A 19588-nucleotide genomic window follows, 5' to 3' on the forward strand; every position below is an offset into this window, starting at 1 on the left:
TTGAGATTTTTCAAACTTTAGATTTTAAAAACTAAAGTTTACGTCTCGACATTGAAGTAGGCCCAATGTTCCCTGAACACTATCTGTGCGGAAGTTTCAGAACTTTTATCTATTAATCCAAGCACAAAGCAAATAGTAATTCAGATAGGTTGGCCTCATGCTCCATACATTATTATTAATCAAAACAATAGTGCAGATTTAGAACAGAGTTTGTGAAACTTCAGTTATTCAAGATGGCGTTTTTGAAAGAGATCCTTCTTCTGTTGGTGATCATACTACTTGGGGTTAAGTCCACGGAGAGCCATGTTCTGGGCTTAGGGTCCCGGGTTCATGACGGGGTTCACACGGCGGGTGATCAGACGGGCAGCAAGCTGACGAAGTACATCAAAACACCGGACAGTGTAATCGAGCAGGGTGGCGAGAGGAGCAAACGGGCGGCCTTCATGGTGGAAGGGACGGTATGGTGTGGAGTCGGGGACACGGCCACTTCGTACTCTGATCTTGGTTACCATCGAGAAACAGATACCTGTTGCAGGGATCATGACCATTGCCCAGCTATGATAACTGGCTTCTCTTGGAAGTATGATGTGTTTAACTACATGCCGTATACCATCAATTTGTGTGGATGTGATGAAAGGTGAGGATTAAAATCTATTATTATTTCGGCTATAAAACCTATACAAATGCAAAAGTTATTAGGTTTTTCAGTTGGAATTGGCCTACAATAGTATTGAATGAATTAGTTTGGTAATTGGAACCCATTGTTTGTTTCAATCTTAATTGAGATCATAATATTAATATACCATAAAACTAACATGAAAGCTTCATTTTAAAAGGTGGTAGCGTTTTTGAGATATTGCCGTAAATCTGAAGCGGTTGTGTTCACGCAGGAAGAATTATCTGCAATTGGAATACACAATCAGAGAAGACTTAATGTCAAATTCAAATTACAGGACCGATACTTTGAGGTGAAAAGTTCCTTTGACTGCTGTAGCTAGGCTTACTTCTTACCAACTTGGTCTAAGTTTTTATCATTATTTTATTGTTTAGAGTTATACTAAACCTATATGTGAATATATGGACCCTCTTTGTGGGTGTTTGTTTTGAGTAAGAGTTTGAGCTGGGGTTTTTTCTGGTGAAGGATTGATGCAAACTCGTCAAGCTCGTTTGATACAACCCTTCAGCTAGCCTTGATCAGATCTGATCTGGCCTCGTTTTTTTTAACCTCGTTGATACCTCAAAAGCCATACTTGGACCCCGCGGTATCAAGTACTGTTAAGTGTCATTCGGTACAGTATCTATGCATTTCGTGAAGTCAGAGCAGGCCGGTGCTTGCGTAAAGAGCCCTGGACAAGGCTACCCTTCAGCCAGTCAAAGACACCAATCTTCTTTAGTTTATTTTGGCATTTCTTAAGTTGATTTTCCCGCCCATTTTATCTCTCAGGTTCCGGGACTGTCTTTTGGCGGCAAACACAAGCGTCTCACAAGAAGTTGGTGCTTTCTTCTTCGACACCCTCAGGCCGATGTGTTTTAATCTTTCCGAACCGACCGAGCGGTGCCTGAGCTGGGGATGGTTTGGGAACTGTTATGAATACGGCATGAGAAGGACCGCCACGATGGGGTCAAGCGGACACTTTCTGATTAAGAACGAGGTTGAAAATATCAATGATAACATGGAGCTCGACGATGATACCGAATGACATGTTTAATTATGGCACACTCTAAAAACAGCCAGGTCCGAATTTACCAGATTCCAGTGTGGCAGGAGATTCTGTTCACATGGCAAACTGTGTACAAACTTCCTCTGATAGCGCCCTCTTTTGAACCATACTCCTCCAGCAGTGTTAATTTCCTATAAGATGGGGGACCGATCCTCCAGCGGGCAGAATTTCCTGACATCGGATCCGTCATGGTGGCCTGACCCTTTTCTGGGTCACAGTCGATACCCAACAGTCTCAGACAATTAGTTGTTTTGTTTTAAACAAAAATCAACAAACTTGGTTACACTGTTACCAAAAATAGCGACCTTTTCTTGATTTGCACTTATGGCTTTCCATAGTTTACTAATCTGGGTTGGCAAAAACTCGGGCTGTGACGTTGCAAAAGAATGAGCGCCCTCTTGTGATACTTTTGAAATTCTTTGCAGGGCCTATCCGTCGGGCGGGGCCAGGGGTTGGGGCAGGGCCAGGGGAGGGGGGCAGGGCCAGGGGAGGGGGCAGGGCCAGAGGAGGGGGTAGTTGAATATAAATTTGTCATCAGTAAGATCTAGGTCTAGGAGTTGGAACAAATCCTGAGAAATTCTGACATCCGCTTCTAACGAAATACCTTAACATTCCAAGCAATTATTACAATTCCATGAGTATTCTTTTATTAGGTTGAATAGAAACCATTTTACTTGGGGTAAATTTAATTAAATAAAATCATTTGAAATCACGATGATTCCTGTAAAACCTGTGAGATTTTTTTTTGTTCCACCTTCTACTCCATCTAAAATACATTGTTTTCACACTGTTCAGGCACAAGAAATAAACAGAAAACAAACCACAAATCAAGCATTAAGGTCTTTGAGGGCATTTTATAAAATTCTATACTGGTTCATCAAATTACAAAATATCCTGACAGGAGTTTATGGTAAGAAAGGTTGAATGAAACGTGTCATTGTGAAGAATTTACATTCATGTTGTATTTGTAAATTGTCATTTATGAGTAAAAATAACAACACCCCCGGGCAGTACATATTTGTTTACGTCCAAAAGATACTACACAAATACAGTAAAACTATATGAATATTAATATTTACAATTCATATTACAGTTAATGTACTAATTAGGAATAATACAGAAGGTAAGCGCAGAGGGCTGTACCCACAATTTAATAACCTAAAATAAAAATAAACAAATACCTAGAGACTCGTTAGAATACTTTTCCAGATGATGACTCTTAAGAGTAGGGAATTTAGTTGTTTATAAAACTATAATTCCACTTCTAGCTCTTAAAATTATTATCTTATTTGAACAATGTTTAATTTCTGTATAGACTACTTGCATATGATAGCACAATCTGGAAAAAACCGCCATCCCCAAAAGGAGGCAGCTCATTGGATGATAGCAGTGCGTAAAAACATGCGTGTGACCTCAGTGTACTTGGTAGCATTAAGCATTATACAAGGGCATCTATTGATATCCGAAGACCCATTACACAACGCAGAGTGCACCTCTGAACAAGTTCTCCTATTTCCCTCATGTTGGGAGTCAAATCTTTTGCGCACAATTTTGACTCCCAAAATGGCCGACAGGATAGGCGCGTGTAAGTGCGCTGCGCATTGCGCAAGGGGTCCATACCATCTACTGATTCCATGTATGCAATCATAGTTCTGTTGACCCAGTTCACCAGGGCTAAATTTCATAAAGCCTTAAGCAAAAAAAAAAAGTGATAAGCACAGAAAAGTATTGCTTAACAGAAACGGGTTACCAGCCAAAATTACCTTAAGTTTACATTGTTGTGACTGGTGCCCCACTCAATTATTGCTTACCAAAGAAATTTTCTTAGCAGAATTTTCTGCCTAACAGCTTCATGAAATTGGGCCCTGACGTCAACAAAATAAACTTCATTACGCCAATTTTGGAGTCACTGCTGCGTGTGCACGTTATACAGTGAAGCGTGCATTTAAGAGGACACTTTTACACCCTTGCCTCAACTTGTACATGCAATTTTACTCCAAAAAATGGCGCGTGTGACAGACAGTAGCAATGTGTAACATTGGTGCACAGAACCAACATCAAGAAAATTTGTGGAGACCAATATTATTTCTAAGTCCGCAAGTCAGAAACTTACCCCTTGTTAAAGTCACATTGATTGATAGGATAGTAGTAACGAACCATGAATTAACGATTTCCATTTGTAGAGGATCTTAATTTTTACGGTAAAACGATGTGTTCACAGTTCTGCCAGTCAAAAATCTTAAATAATACTCATAAAATAACATATTAAAATTTAAGAGACCACGGAAAATAGATTAAAGAAGAAATTGTTAAAATGACAAACATCCACTACATTGAAAATCTTCACACTCTCTCTTTACTTTGTTAATCATAGCCCAAAATCTACAAAAAAAATTATAAGAAGAAGAATTGGTGACAAGTTTAAAACACAACTATTTGGAGAGTTATTCTACTATGGAACTGTACGGGTGTTAATTAATAAACCTTTAGTTGAATATGGATGGAAGATTTGTTAAAACATTCCGACACAACAAACAATGATGAAATATCATAATATGTCATGTTTCATCCCTAGACAGTGCTAAGAGACATACCGCTCAAACCCTGTTACATTCTATCTACTCAAAATTCTCACACACCAATCCTGGTTTTGCCTCGGTTTTTGAATAAGCAAACATGACCTGGGCCTAATTTCATGCTTACCACCGATTTCTGCGCTTACAATCACAATTCCCCACTTACGTGCAAGGGCCGAATTTCTGCGCTAGCCTCCGTAAGCGTTGAATGCCTAGTAACGTTGACTACGCACGCGCGGAAGCCAAAATTTGCCACTAACCCGTGAAATACGCTTGCCATGAGCATAGAATTCCGTGCTTATGGTAAGCAGATCCATGAAACTTAGCACAGGAGTCTTTCTAAATCAGAATTGTTCACCTTTTAGTAACTCAAATGCAAGTGATTTTGGTTTTGCAGTACTGAATCAAACACCAGTTTGATTTTTCCATTCTAGCAAATTGAAGTTTCCAAAATCCATTCCCCTTTTTGTCTTGGTTTCGTTGTATTCAGCAAGTCATCATGTAAAGCATTGTTTATCGGGAAGAACACAGAACCCTTCAAAATGTAATTTACTTATAAACCAAACGGCTAGGAGTGGCATATATTCCACATAGGAGTGGCCTGCCAAAATCAATCGGAATCAACAAAACCCAGAAACTTCTGAAGGATTTTGCTGTACATGTGTATAAGGTTTATAAAATGTAAAACAATAATAACATTTGCACTTGTAGAGCATTCAAATCCTGCGTTACTTTTCTGCAAAGGAACTTGAATGTAATAAGGGGGATTTTGTAAACAAGTTTTAAAAACTGGGCAAGTGGTTTAAAATTTCAAACAGCTTCTTTAGCTCTGGATGTAATTGCTACATGAGACTTGAGGCATGGTCATACTGCAGCGATAACATAAACAATAACGATCCCGACGCAAAGAGAACGCACTCTATTGGTTGAATAGCACCACGCAGAATACGCACAAGTCCATTAAACCAATATAATGCGTTCTCTTTGCATTATGATCGTTATTGCTTTCGTTATCCCTGCAGTGTGACTCAGCCTTTTATGAGGAGTATTTGTATTCCAGTCAAATCAAGCAGCAAATATAAAGGTTTGTGGTTGAAGTTTTGTGAACTCAAACTTCCTTGGCTACTATTTGTTCACCCTTCATGAAGCCATCAGAATCTGTGCTCAATTTCATGCAACTGCTTAATACACTGGAATACTGTGCTCACTGCAACAGACTAATGGCGCAGTCTCATGATTTTGAGCACCGACAGCATTTAGTAACTCAAAACTATCCTGGATTTGTTATTTTTATATTTAACCTCTAGAGACCATTCGTTTTTGTATATACATGTACAAGCACCATAAAATGCCTAGACATTGTTAATTTCTTTCAATTTCATCAGTAAAAATGTCAACCGAAATAACATGAAATAGACTATTTAGTTTTGTGTTTAGATATTGGAAAATTTCATATTCAGACATGACCTTTACTTTGACCTCATTATGTGAATGGTCAAACTTTGCAGCCATTTGCTTAAGGCATTTTGGCGCATGCCGCTTTTGACCGCTATGGTCTCTAAAGGATAAATAATGGTTTGTTTCTGGTCTGCAAAAAAGCATCCAACAAAATCAAGAAGATCAGGGACGGATATTTCAAGATTTTCATTCTTGGAAACTAGACTCAGTTCTGGAGTTAGATTTGAAAAAAATACTCTAACTGTCTTTTTAAAAAGTCATTAGGCACTTGTCATTTGAGATGGGTCGCATAAATTGTGTTTGGAATTACTAAAATGTACTCAAATATCTCAGAAAACTAGGATCGCTCAATTGCAAAAATCTAAGAGTGTGCAAAATTGAAAAAATATGTTTTTCAAACAACATCTAATTCAATGGGCTAGAGCGGCACAGTGTGTACATAATAGAGAGGTTTTGCATGAGTACAGATACAGATACAAATACGTATATAATAATTGTATCCGTATTTCTACTGACGTGTATGAGCTCCTGTATCCGTTGCTAATGTGTGAACAAAACATGATAGTGGCGGATTTGCGTCACGTGAACACAAAAAGTGTCGACGTATCAGTTTCTGTATTCCGTAGACTTGCGAAGCCTCTCTTTTAATGCTTTCATCAAAGAAGGCTACACATACCAGGGTCAAATTTCAACATGCTGCTAACAGAAAAAGCTGCTCAGCAGTCGGTCTCTGCTTTAGCAAACATGAGCAGGGGACCAGTCAGTATAAATTACACAGTAACGAGGCTGGTAGCCTAATTCTGCTAAGCAAGATTGATTCTGCTGAGCAGTTTCTTAAAGGCTTTCTGAAAATGGACCCCGTCAGTTTTAACCTTTAATTGTGACACAGCAATGCAAATTTACTGCGATCATAAACGCTGTTTCTTCCCATCGGTCTATGAAATGGTGTACATGTACATTTAAAAATTCTTGTTCTTAACAGCAAGCAGCAAATTATCTTATGGTAATACACTCCATGAAATTAACCTTTAGGCTTTGTGACTAGCTATCTAATGACAGCATAAAGGGATAGTATTCCACTACCCTTGGTCAGTGACTTGACAAGTCACAAAGGGAGACTTTGAAACACTAGGTGGCAGCAGACATACCAGGTGAATTTCAATTCAAGCCATAGAGTTATATATGAGAACTAGAGGGCGCACTGGCCTAGATACACAGCCCCGGCATGCGCGCAGGCAGCCATTTTCTAAGTTGACAAAACAGCATCTCACAGCGTGTGTTTGTGTGGCCATTTTGTAAGTTGACAAAACGGCATCGCGTAGCGTTCAATAAACACAAATTCCAATGTGTACTTCATATTCAACGCGCAGACAGAATGGAGCACGTGTCTCCTTGCGGTCCCGTCGCGTTTTATGCAAGCAACATCACCAGTGCACTCAGTAGTTCTTATGTATAACTCTATGGAGCAAGCGCACATTTCCAAGAATAGTGGATTGACCTGGTAAGTCTGCTGCCACCTAGAGTCCCAAAAAGTCTGTTACACCTACATTCACCTCAATAATAATAGAGTGCCAAATGTGCAAGATGGGGAACTTGAGTTCTATCTATTGATGCAATGTGAAGTACACTTGGGCCCCATTTCAGTAAGCTATGTTTTGTTGAACCATTGATAGCAATGATCGTTGTCTGCAGTGATCTATTTATGCATCAAAAGAGTTGCTTACTAAAATGGCATCCAGTGCACATTTCACACTTAAGGCGGAGCTCCCAATCTTGCGCCTTTAGCGCTCAATAAAAAAGAGCAAAAATAAAACTCAAGGTTAAAAAACATCATGACAAACTGTCAAAACAGTGTATACAGTGTGTTCATCCAGCTAGGGATGTCAAAAAGGTTCACTGAGGTGTCCTTAATACTTGACGACATTACAAACATTTTAAGGTCAAATACTCAAGAAAGTATCATGAGGTTCAACAGCAAAGTGCACTGAGCTAAGCAGCATTAGGAACTTATATTGAGACAACTTGTAGATGAGGCTAACGTAAACAATAAAATTAAATCGTACTATTCAGTACATGGATTAATGAAGAGAACTTATTGAGTGATGAGGAGGTAAATAAAACATGTTAAAGGAACATGTTGTCTTGGATCGGACGAGTTGATCTTTCAAAAGCGTTTGAAACCGTTATGAAATGCTTATGGTTAGAAAGATGTCTTAAAAGAAAAATCCTTAGATCTACACAAGTATGACTCCAAATTGCACGGTTTTCCTTTAACGTCGCGAGCGAACATGGTCGGCCATTATATGGAGTAAAAATTTTGACTCCACAAAATGGCCGACCGTGTTTCTTCGCGACGTAAAAGGAAAACCGTGCAATTTCGTGACATGTTTGTGTGGATCATTATATTCTTCTTTTAAATTATCTATCTAACCATGTGCATTTCATAACAAACAGTTTCAAACGCTTTTCAAAGACCAACTCGTCCGATCCAAGACAACATGTTCCTATAACAAGTTGTCAAAATAAGGCACAAATAAAACCAATGCCATGGAAGCATTTTAAAGTCGAGAAAACAAAATATACAATCGTAAAAGGACTACATTAGTAAAACAACACAATTTTGATGGATCACAAATCAATTTCGAGATACGTTTAGACTGGGCACGCATACGCAATACAGCGTACATCTGTCACCCAACTTAGTAGTGCGTTTACACAAATTAAAAATAATGTACAACAAATCGGAACAAAACCAATGCCTAACAGAGAATAAAACACCACAAAATTAAACCACTTGCTAAATCTCTTTGAATCAAATGTTCTTACAGGATTATTTCAATGAGCAAATTTGCTAAGCCAAAACAAAATTTGCCGAGGGAAAACAGGTTACCAGCCAAAACAGCTTGTAATGCATACTCTCTGTGACTGGTCCCCTGCTGTTTTTTTTTCGCTTACCAGATCAAATTATAAAGCTATATTCTCATGAAGCCTGGCTAAATGTGTGGTGAATCCAGAACCCGACTTGAGTTTGGTACATATATAAAAGCAATCGGGCCATGAATTGCTACACATAGCAGATTTTTTATGATTTATCAATAAATTTAAACGAGATAAACTAATATAAACTTAACCTGCGCCCAGTCTCAATTGCTTTATACTAATGAGCTAATTTAAAGTCATTAATTAAATTAAACTATGTCGAAAAACATTGTTATCTTTGGATTAATTTTAATTACACAAATCTCACAGAGATTTGGTAAATCTCTACATGTACAAGCTATTCTTTAACTTTAGGTTTACAAACTATTTTAGTGGTAAAATTGTACAGATTTTTTAAACATGTCACGTTTCGTCTTGTACGAAAAATGTTTGTACAATTTTGTTTTTGCCTCGTCTTATGCCTTAAATCCTGCATTTACTGGCTTGTTCCATAAAGTTTGTTTTTATAAACATGGAGTTCACTCAACTGTCGCTGGTCCTTGGGGTGTCGATTGTACAGAGTCTCTCATTGGTCAGTTATGCATTGATGTTATTGTACAATGTCTCTAATTGGTTGGGTGGCCATGTACCTCGTCTCTCATTGGTTGGTTGTATATACCGGCGTCACTGTACAGCGTCTCTCATTGGTCAATTCTATGGACTTCTTTGTCTGTTGATTGTCCACTGCCGTCATTGTCTGGAGTCTCTCATTGGTTGGTTGATCAATGATATCATAGTACGGACTCACTCATTGGCTGTTTATCCTGTTGTCATACCTACGATTGGCAATGGTCTTGTTTGGTTGGTCGGTGCTCGTGGCTCTTATAAAAAGTAGTCTGGTACTGGTTTCTTGGCTGGCATTCCTCGAACCTCCTGTAAAAGAACACAAAGAAGCCAATTCGTCACTGTCACTGTTGGTATTACACTATTGGTATTACTCAAAATTACTGAAAGCATAAAACCTTACTTGGTAATGTGCAATGGGGAGAGGTTGATAGTATAAAACATTGTGAGAAACTTCCCTCTGAAGTATTGTAGTTTTCAAGAAAGAAGTTATTTTCCATGAATTTGATTAAGAGAACTAAAATCAAGCATCTGAAAGCACAAAACGTTGTGTGACAAGGGTGTTTTTTCTTTCATAGCTATCTCACAACTTCGACGACTGATTGAGCTCAAATTTTCACAGGTTTGTTATCTTATGCATACGTTGAGATACACCAAGTGAGAACACTTGTCTTTGACAATTACCAAAGGTTAAAACGCATTTGGTTTGTTCTTGTTATGGTTGTCTACTATAAGTGTTTACTATTCTTGTCAATTTTTTTGACATTAACTTTTATTGTCATTATGTACAGTGTGCTGATACAATTGTAAATCGTGCACTTAAAACAATAAATGATTAGATTAGATTAGATTAGATTAGATTACGGTACTGAATCCATAAAAAAACAGGCAAATATTCTGGAGGAAGTGGAGTCAAACTCACCTGTGGTGCTGCCTCAAATATTGTAAAATCTCTTTGTAAATGTTCATCTAATTCCAGTATTGCTGCCACATTACCACATCTGGGGAAAAAGACAGTTGAGCCAATTATTATAAACCCTATAAATGTTGTATATTTGGTTTGCGGTATTACACCCTGTGTGTATCTACTTGCCAGGTAGAGTTTGTTCTGAGAGAACCATCTTGCTTTATTCTACTACCACGGAGTAGATGTTCGGGGGTTTGGGAGACTTCTCAGTTCTGAAAAGAACTGTCCTGCTTTTTAACTGTTACCCGGGCGAATGGTATACTACTACTTTAGCTATAGGATCCGGATTATTAAAACTGTACTACCGCGGAGTCAGTTCTTAAATTGGTCTCAACGTTTCGACTAGCTTGCTCTAGTCATCATCAAGAGACTGATAGCAAGATCAGAAATTTATGTTAGTGTGTTTAAAGAAAGAGTACCATTGAACTCTTAAATGTGTCAAATTTGACGGCGTTCTGGTGTTATAATGAACCAGGGATGAGAATGAACAGATGTAACATTTCCTGATAAATGACTTGCTGTGGCTGCTGAATAAACCCTTATAAGGTGCTACATAAAAGGCGGTCTTAACCAAACCTGTCTTATAAATGCTTCTGTTTGTTCGGGGCCTTGAGTACCTTATTGGTAGATACGTCAGCTGTAAATAAGCTTTTTATCAAAGCGTTATAAATAATAAATGATAACAATTCTAAGAAGCGCATTGCACAATAACTGTATCAATGCGCTTTACATTAGTGCCCTGGTCATAGGGCCAATAACATCCCTTTTAATGTTTCTCAGCTCCCTTGGGAGTATACAACCTGGGCAACAGTTTATATCGCTCCAAAGGCTTTTCATACACAATATCAACCTCTACCCTCGCAGGTACCCATTTATACCCCTGGGTGAAGAGAAGCAATTATAGTAAAGCATCTTGCTCAAAGACACAAGTGTCACGAACGGGATTTGAACCCACACTCTGGTTATAGCATTGGGGATCAAAGGAGAAGGAATGACTGGGATTGTGAGTATTGAGCCCTACTTCTCGCCATATGGTCAGTGTCTCAAAAAAGCCTCTCCTAGTCAAACTCCTACTGCCCGGCTTTCATGCGCCGATCCCCGTTTCAAACCGATGGCAGAGATGTGAAAGGCAAGTTTCTGGCGCCTGCTCAGGGCAGGTGGGGCTCGCCAGCCATGGGAGGCAATCCACCTAGGAGATGGCACTGATTCCAAACTCGGGCAGAAGGGGCTCGTAAACCTGGGAAGGCAATCCACCAAGGAGATGGAACTCTGATTCCAAACCCGGGCAGGAGGGGCTTGTTAGCCATGGGAGGCAATCCACCTAGGAGATGGAACTCTGATTCCAAACCCGAATAGAAGGGGCTCGTTAGCCAATGGGAAGGCAGCCCTACTAGGAGAAGGAAACTGATCTCAAACCACACGTCTCGGGAGAAGAGTTGCGACCACCCAAGTACTACTATCGCAATTGAAAAGCCTGGCTTGAAATGCTGTATGACTGATTAGCGTTTTTAGTCAAAATTATAAACCAGCAATTAAAATAATTTATTGATCATAGCCCCCCAAAACAACAAAAGTTGTACCTACCTATAGCAGTAATTGGGCGCTGACCAAACGGTTAGTACAGTTTCATTAAAATGCCACTTGTATCCTTCAATGACTAGTTGATGGGCTCTGCAGATCATGTCAATGTTATTGACTGTGTTAAACTGCTGCACGACATCGCTTCCAAACAGGTAGCCTGCACCTCGGGGGCTCACCCCCCATCCTTGGGTATCTAAGGATGAACAAGGGAAAGAACAGAAACTTTTAAGGTTCTCCCTAGAGCGCTATATAAATGCTTTGTATTACTATTATTATTATTATTATGGTTCAAGAAATATTCTTCACTGTGGTAAGTTGTATTGGACTGCAAAGCACACACTTTATTTTCTGGATAAAGGAAGATGTGGCTTTACTACTTTACAAAGGCATTTACACACACACACACACACACACAGATTTTTCAGAAATCGGGAGACTTTAAGTTCCGAAAATAACTGTCCTGCTTTTTAACTAACAGCTTGGCGTAATGTAGGAAATCAGGGAGTGAGTTCTTGATTGGTCTCAACGTTTCGATTAGCAGTATACAGTGCACGTTAGGTATCTGTTTGGACCAAACCAAACAATATGTTTTTTTACTGAAGTTACATCAGCTATACACTAAGGTAACTATCAGTGATCCATAAAGAACTACTAATGAATTTCAAAATTGTATTGTATTCAAAACATATGTCAACTTGTGAAAAGGTAGGCACAATTATCTGGCTAGCTAGTAGTAACCAAAGAAAGACAAATTTACAGCACTGATTATTACCTTCAGGGTCGGACCATAGCAGATCGCACATTGGCCCGTCATGTGGAACTTCCTGCTTCCTGTCAATCACACGGATCTGATCTAATGTGTTGATAGAGGGCGACAAACCACCATGTACGCAGAAAATCTAGGGAAATGGAAAGAGTTATAGTGACCATCTACTGAATACTGTAATGATACAATTATGCTCAAACATTTATTCATTGGCGTTAACCAACATAGCATTTATTTTAAACAAAACTCCTACATCTAAGTGTCTGGAAAAAATTTGATCACACAGTTAATAAATTTGTAAACAGTTGGAAGGGTAAATAATAGTAACTATTCATTTTGATTTGTTTTGATTTCAGGGCTGGCTATTCCCCAGGGGCTGGCTATTCCCCAGGGGCTGGCTATTCCCCAGGGTCTGGCTATTCCCCAGGGGCTGGCTAATCCCCAGGGGCTGGCTATTCCCCGGGGGCTGGCTGTTCCCCAGGGGCTGGCTGTTCCCCAGGGGCTGGCTATTCCCCAGGGGCTGGCTATTCCCCAGGGGCTGGCTATTCCACAGGGGCTTGCTATTCCCCAGGGGGCTGGCTATTCCCCAGGGGCTGGCTATTCCCCAGGGGCTGGCTATTCCCCAGGGTACGTACATTGTCAGAGCAGACCAAGGGTAAAGTGATCGGATAGTGTGATAGTGGATAGTGTGAAAAGGCCATTATTAAACCCCAGGGAATAGAGTACTGTGAAAAGGGCTTTTAACAGTTGGTTGACTTACTTTTCCGTCTATGATGGCAGATAAACTGAGATAGTCAAAGATTTCTGTACAGTATCTCCAGACGGTGATGGAGCCATATTTCCTTAAACACTCATCGTAAAAACCATAGACTTGCGTGATCTGACGGCTCTCATGATTCCCTCTGATCAGTGTGATTCGATCTGGGTACCGTACCTGTTAGTTACAAGAGAAGACAAAGGATTTGATTAAGTCTACTTTGGCCATGTTGATAATAATAAAGAGTTGAAGCAAATGTAGCTAATGATCTGGTTTTACTGGGGGAAAGAACTTGACTACACTGTTCAAATTTTTACTTCTGAATATCTTTCAACTAAATCATTAATGCCAAGATACAATAGTTAAAACTAAAGTGTCTAGGCTTGATTGCAAGGGCCAAGTTCGCGCAAGGACTATTGTTTACTATATAGTTCAATTACGTTAGCCCAAACTCTGTATAGTTAATGGTATTTGGACCACGTTAGTCATAGCAGCGTGTGGGGCACTTTTAATTGTGAGTGTGACCACCCTATAATGCGATCTTTCGCCGACCTCTATGTGCTGGTGGATGCCTAAAAATCACACAAGCCGACCTCTATGTGCTGGTGGATGCCTAAAAATCACACAAACCGCCAGGCCTCTGCTTAAATTATGACCTAGGTATTAGGAAAAGGTTTATTTTCTAACAACTAAAAATGGTGATAACCTAAAAGAGAAACACAAAAGAGAACCAAATAATCTCACCTTTAACGCTAATAGAAGAAGAAACGTTTCAACACTGTAAAAACCTCTATCCACAAAGTCACCCATAAACAAGTAGTTGGTGTCAGGAACATCACCCCCAACCTTAACACGGGAAAGAAAAGTACACCTTCGCTTAGCACAGGAAAATAGCACTAAGCAGAAACACATGTCAATGTGACGGTAAAAACAAATTAAATGACTCATACCCTTAATTATTTCGCTAACCCAAAGTTTTTTTATAGCAAAATTTGTACACTTCAAGGTATTGTATACTACAAAATCGGATAGCAGTTTTTTCAATCATTACCTTAAATAATTCTTTTAAGTCGTAGAATTGACCATGGATGTCTCCACATACTGTTACTGGTGAGTCCACCCTCTGGACATTACTCTCTTCAATTAAAATCTCCCTGTGGTAAAAGAACAGCAAATAATCACACCAAGTTGTATCAAAGATTATGGTTTGAGCACTTCCTATCAAATATGCTATAATTTAGGCATGTGGGTAATTCCATGGTCAGTCACATTTCTTGATCTCGGTGCTAGTAGTTCTGCGTTAGATATTCTTTCCACTAAGTTTATAGACTGATTTGTACTTGACACCCGAGGCTTTGAATTGTTGATTTTAGAAATGTTGTGGGCTTTGTGCTCTGGATGCTATAACTTTGTAAAAAGCGGTCAGTCGCATTACACCAAAAAAGTGTGAAAAAAAGTCTTTTTGCGTTTTCACAAAGTAGCACTCGCCTATACTACAACATAGCATTTTGTGCTACTTTATAAAACTAGGTCAGCGCGCACGCGCTTACACAAGTTGCGTGTTACTTCATAAAAACGTTTTACCTCACTTTGACTTGAGTGCTGCCGTGCATTACAATGGTAAAACAGAGGTTGGGTGCTACTTTGTGAAAACAAAAAATGCCACGGGGCAAACATTTAAAACACTCATTAGCTTAATTTAAAAAGTAAAGCTGTCTGAGCTTTGAAACTTCATGAAATTGTAGGTCTTTATGCATTATCAACACAAATGTAAAAAAATAAAAATGAAAAAAAAATCCTTAAGCATGTAGCGTGCTACTTCATGAAAACGCTGACGATGTAACACACAACTCTTATACATGAGTATCCAACAGGATACTTATAAACGGTCAGCAACTTAAACTTTTAGGTATACATGGCAAAACCAAGGTCAGTCGCATTACGGCCAGTCACATTACAGTTGAACAGAAGGAACAGAGCTTGTGTTCGGTGCTCTTATCCACTCAGCCACGACACCCCACATGGGCCCAATTCATAGCGCTGCTTAGCGGCCGATTTTGTGCTTACTTTGCAATTTCTATTTCATAGCGCTGCTAACCGTAAGCACACGTAAAGGCATGCTAACCTTCCGGTGCTTACCTCACGAAAATAAATGACGTCACAATGCAAATCCACGGTAAACATGCAATATGGCTGCCCAATTTTTCTGCTAACCAGTAAAAACGCTAAGGCTTAAGCAGTTTTTTCGGCAACAGTAAGCACGCAAATTTGCTTACCGTTAAGCAGCGCTATAAAATTGGGCCCTGGATTTTAAACTCACCTTGCTTTTGCACACAGTGCTTTGACTTCACTTTCTTTGATTATTTCACATTTTCTGAGCTGTTCTATTTGCCTGAAAAGAAAAAGAGTGGAACTGTTTAATCATTGAAACTTGATTAAATAATAAAAATAATAAAAACTAATAATAATTTGGGAGGCTTATCATCCTTCTGTAGCTGAGAAGCTTAATTGAGAAGGACGCGGCTACAACATGTTCGAGCTGCAGGCATTTGGCAGCCTACCACATCAACCCATGACCACAAAAACATTCAGAAATCAAAAGTTCTTGATTGTTCTGGAGGGAGGAAAACCAGAGGGCCCCGAGAAAAACCGGCAGGCGAGCCGAGCAAGCCGTGTTAGCACGGCCAGTTGGGCTGAAATCACAGGCAAAATATTGATGCCTGGCTTGGATGAAGCTGTGTTGTCTAAGAATTTCAGTAAAAAATAACTGAACTTTATTCTTGTGGTTGGTTTGTGGACAAGTTTGGCAGAGTATCCGCACGGTCGATCAAAAAAAAGCTTTTACTAAAGCTATTAAAATAGTAAATTTGACAAGACAAGATATTTGCTACTTTTAATTTGGCCACGATTGAGATCGGTGCATTGGATAGAACCATTGTTACCCTCACTATGGCCTTAGCCGAGTATCGAACCAGGGCTACATTGGGGACAGGCAAGCCATTTACACACAAGCCACCTATAGTTTGTTTGAGCCATATCCCAAATTGGTGGCTGTACTTCGCTGACTCTGTAAAGTATCAGGACTGATTTATTGAAAATAGGAACTTTGATTGAATAAGAAGGGCCGACAGGCATTTAGGCTTCGACATGCTAAACAATATTGGATACAAAATTAAGATGAAAAAAAAACTCTACCATAATAAGTTTAGGCCTGGAATTTCATCTCCGAGAGGGCAAGGCCATTTTCATTTTGCAAAAAGGCACTTCCATTGAAAAATCTGAAAGTCAATGGGAAACTTTTGAAAGGGCACCAATGCCAAGACCAGGGCAACGGAGGCCATGGGCCCTGGAATTTCATCTCCAAGAGGGCAAGGCCATTTTCATTTTGCAAAAGGCACTTCCATTGAAAAATCTGAAAGTCAATGGGAAACTTTTGAAAGGGCACCAATGCCAAGACCAGGGCATTGGAGGCCATGGGCCCCCATGACCTTTGTGAATATCTAGGCCTCTAAGTTACAGGAATGTAATAAAATAAGCAACTAAAAACCTTTTGGCTTCTTAGTACTTACCTATCTAGATCACTACAGTCCCCCATATTTACAGCAGCTTTAAAGACAGAGAAAGAAATTGGTATTGAGATATTATGAAAATAATTAGACATTGGCACTAAAGGCAGTGGACACTATTGGTAATTACTCAAAATAATTATAAGCATAAAACCTTACTTGGTAACAAGTAATGGGGAGAGGAAGATAGTATAAAACATTGTGAGAAACGGCTCCCTCTGAAGTGACGGAGTTTTTACGAAAGAAGTAATTTTTCACGAATTTGATTTTGAGACCTCAGCATAAGACTTTGAGATCTCGAAATCAAGCATCTGAAAGCACACAACTTAGTGTGACAAGGGTAATAATTTATTTATCCCGCAACTGTTCAACTTATCTGTTTATTTTATGCATATGTTGAGATGGTCTTTGACAATTAATTTATATTTCAGCTTCTATTTTATTGCTTTAAGACCACAAATAAATGCCAGTTTAAAGACACTGGACACTAACACTATGGTAATTGTCAAAGACTAGTCTTCACAGTTGGTGTATCTCAACATATGCATAAAATAACAGGGGCACACGTTAGGGGCACACATCCAAAATCCTGAGTAATGGGCTCGACAGAAAAATTTCCGTATCCTATCCTGCCACCACTTTTTCACTTATTTTTTGACAAAAAGGAAAATCTCATGAGTAAATTAGATTCTCATTAATTTCACATCGAATGAAAAAGTGGTGACAGGATACCCAAAAGTTTTCTGGCCCAACTATTAAAAAAGAAAGTTAGACAGTTTCCCCAAAATAATTGCTATAAATATGATATGTCTGTCAAATAAATTATACGTGGCATGAATGGAGCTATCATACTATAAGTACTGTGTAAGGAGCAGGCCTGTAAAACTGTAAGTAAGCTTCGTTTTTGAAAGGGCAAGGGCACCAAGGTATTTTCTCCTTGGTAAAGGGCACCCTAATAATTAATATGAGGAAATAGTAAAGTTCCACTTTACAAATCAATGACCACGACTGAGGAAAGACCAGGGGGCATAGATGCATCACCTTCGTTGCCTCCGTGATGTACCAGTATTAAGCACTCACACATGTATGTCCTGCGAATGCGATTGAGATATGAATGTTGACGATACACATTCGCAGTTCAACTCAGCTCAATTAACTGGCGAATATCGCTGCGAAAGGAGGGTTGTGATGTCAAATTCACGTCACATTCGCTTTGTTTTCGTATTTGCAGGAAGTATGAACCGGGCCTTACGGGAAATGCTGAATCCACTACAACCAACAATGTAATGTAAATGTAAAGAATGTCAGTCAGCAGTGTGACTAGCACACTATGTAATGTGTAACCCTCCGACCTGGACAGTAATAACTAAATTAGACATGATGACTTCTGCTGCAGTGCAGTGCTGGTGCAACTTTTTCAGTTTTTTCACTCAACATGAAAAACACAACCAACATTCCCAACAAATTATTATCAACTGGGTAATTAATTAAGGAACTATATTTTGGTTGTAATGAATGAATTAGTGGTGGTTGGGTCTTCTCTCAACATCTGTTGACATGCACACTGTTTTATTTATTGTTATTTAGACTTAGAGTGTAGTTTTGTGGTGCACTAAAAAGACCGCACTAAATTTGCATAGCATTGTCACTTTACGTGCGATTGGATAACGTGCGTTAACACGCATGAATTGTGTCGGAACGTTTTACGACAGCGTCGTGGCCAAACATTCACGCAAATTATTTCATTTTTCATGATGGTCAACAAAAAGAGGCACACCAGAGAGAATAGAGAGAGTTTCGCTAAACTATTTATAATTCTCAAGTTTGAAATAAATGAGTACATGGGTAGAAACAAATCATTTAAAAATTGTAAAAATTTAACTTACATCTTTTCAGGATGGTCTCGGTGTGTAAAATATAACGTAAAAACAAATGGTGGCGCCCTTTCATTTTATGACGCATTTTTTCTTGTTTTCGCACATGCAACATTTTTGCATTTTATACCGAGTAGATTGTGATAAGTTAGTTTGAAGAAATGTTTATGAAATAAAGAAGTGAGTTTATGCCAATAATTATTAAAAGTTGAACAAACTACTAATTTGAAGTAAAAAAAGCCTACTAGCTAAAATGGGTCACAAAAAAGGTGCTCACCTTCGTGTGAAAACTAAGCACAATCTACACGGGATAAAAACAACACCAACATAAAATAGCCGTCGTGGCTCTATGCGCTGACGACGAGGGGAGGGGCGGGGTGAGGGGGAGGGGCGGGGGGGGGGACAAAATAAGAAAGAAATTCTTTGAAAATATTGTTTTATTGTTTTACTTTAAGGGAGAGGGAAAAGTTATGAGACCAGAAGTAGGGGCAGATGGTTTATTAAAGGTACGTGGGGCAACTAAACCAAACTGACAGCCTAAATAATTATAGATTTGCTGTCCCCGACCCCCCCCCCCCAAAAAAAAGTATTATACATAAGCACAAATTAGTCTTCCATGAATTAATTAACTAAAAAGTTACTAAAAAAATATTAATGAAACAAGAAAACAAAAAATTAACAAAATAAATGAAAATAAATGAAAATAAAACAACTAAATCTTCAACAAAAATAAATAAATCCAGAAAGAAATAAATCAAATTATTAACAAACTAAATCAT

At 39.0% G+C, this 19588-nt stretch overlaps 2 protein-coding genes across 2 annotated transcripts; one reads left to right on the forward strand and one right to left on the reverse strand.

The window, feature by feature from the left end:
* The first annotated feature begins 136 nt into the window (after positions 1-136).
* Positions 137-2153, forward strand: LOC139938808 (phospholipase A2 isozymes PA3A/PA3B/PA5-like). The gene is made up of 2 exons (XM_071934446.1): positions 137-637; positions 1445-2153. Exons 1-2 carry the CDS (start codon positions 234-236, stop codon positions 1698-1700), a joined length of 660 nt encoding a protein of 219 aa, XP_071790547.1. The 5' UTR covers positions 137-233; the 3' UTR covers positions 1701-2153.
* Positions 2154-4015: 1862 nt separating this feature from the next.
* LOC139938189 (serine/threonine-protein phosphatase 4 catalytic subunit-like) lies at positions 4016-18982 on the reverse strand. Its single transcript, XM_071933585.1, is given in 11 exon segments — positions 4016-9607; positions 10221-10299; positions 11850-12039; positions 12619-12745; positions 13373-13546; positions 14114-14215; positions 14421-14523; positions 15690-15761; positions 16939-16975; positions 18822-18902; positions 18905-18982. Coding segments are annotated over 11 exon segments (1044 nt in total). The 5' UTR covers positions 18933-18982; the 3' UTR covers positions 4016-9556.
* Positions 18983-19588: the final 606 nt, after the last annotated feature.

Source organism: Asterias amurensis, chromosome 6 (assembly GCF_032118995.1).
Source record: "Asterias amurensis chromosome 6, ASM3211899v1".
Lineage (NCBI taxonomy): Eukaryota > Metazoa > Echinodermata > Asteroidea > Forcipulatida > Asteriidae > Asterias > Asterias amurensis.

Excerpts from the sequence above, each read along its gene's own strand:
- LOC139938808 (XM_071934446.1), top strand. The coding sequence starts at position 234 with ATGGCGTTTTTGAAAGAGATCCTTCTTCTGTTGGTGATCATACTACTT. Across the intron at positions 638-1,444 it reads TTGTGTGGATGTGATGAAAG|GTTCCGGGACTGTCTTTTGG; the intron begins GTGAGGATTAAA and ends TTTATCTCTCAG.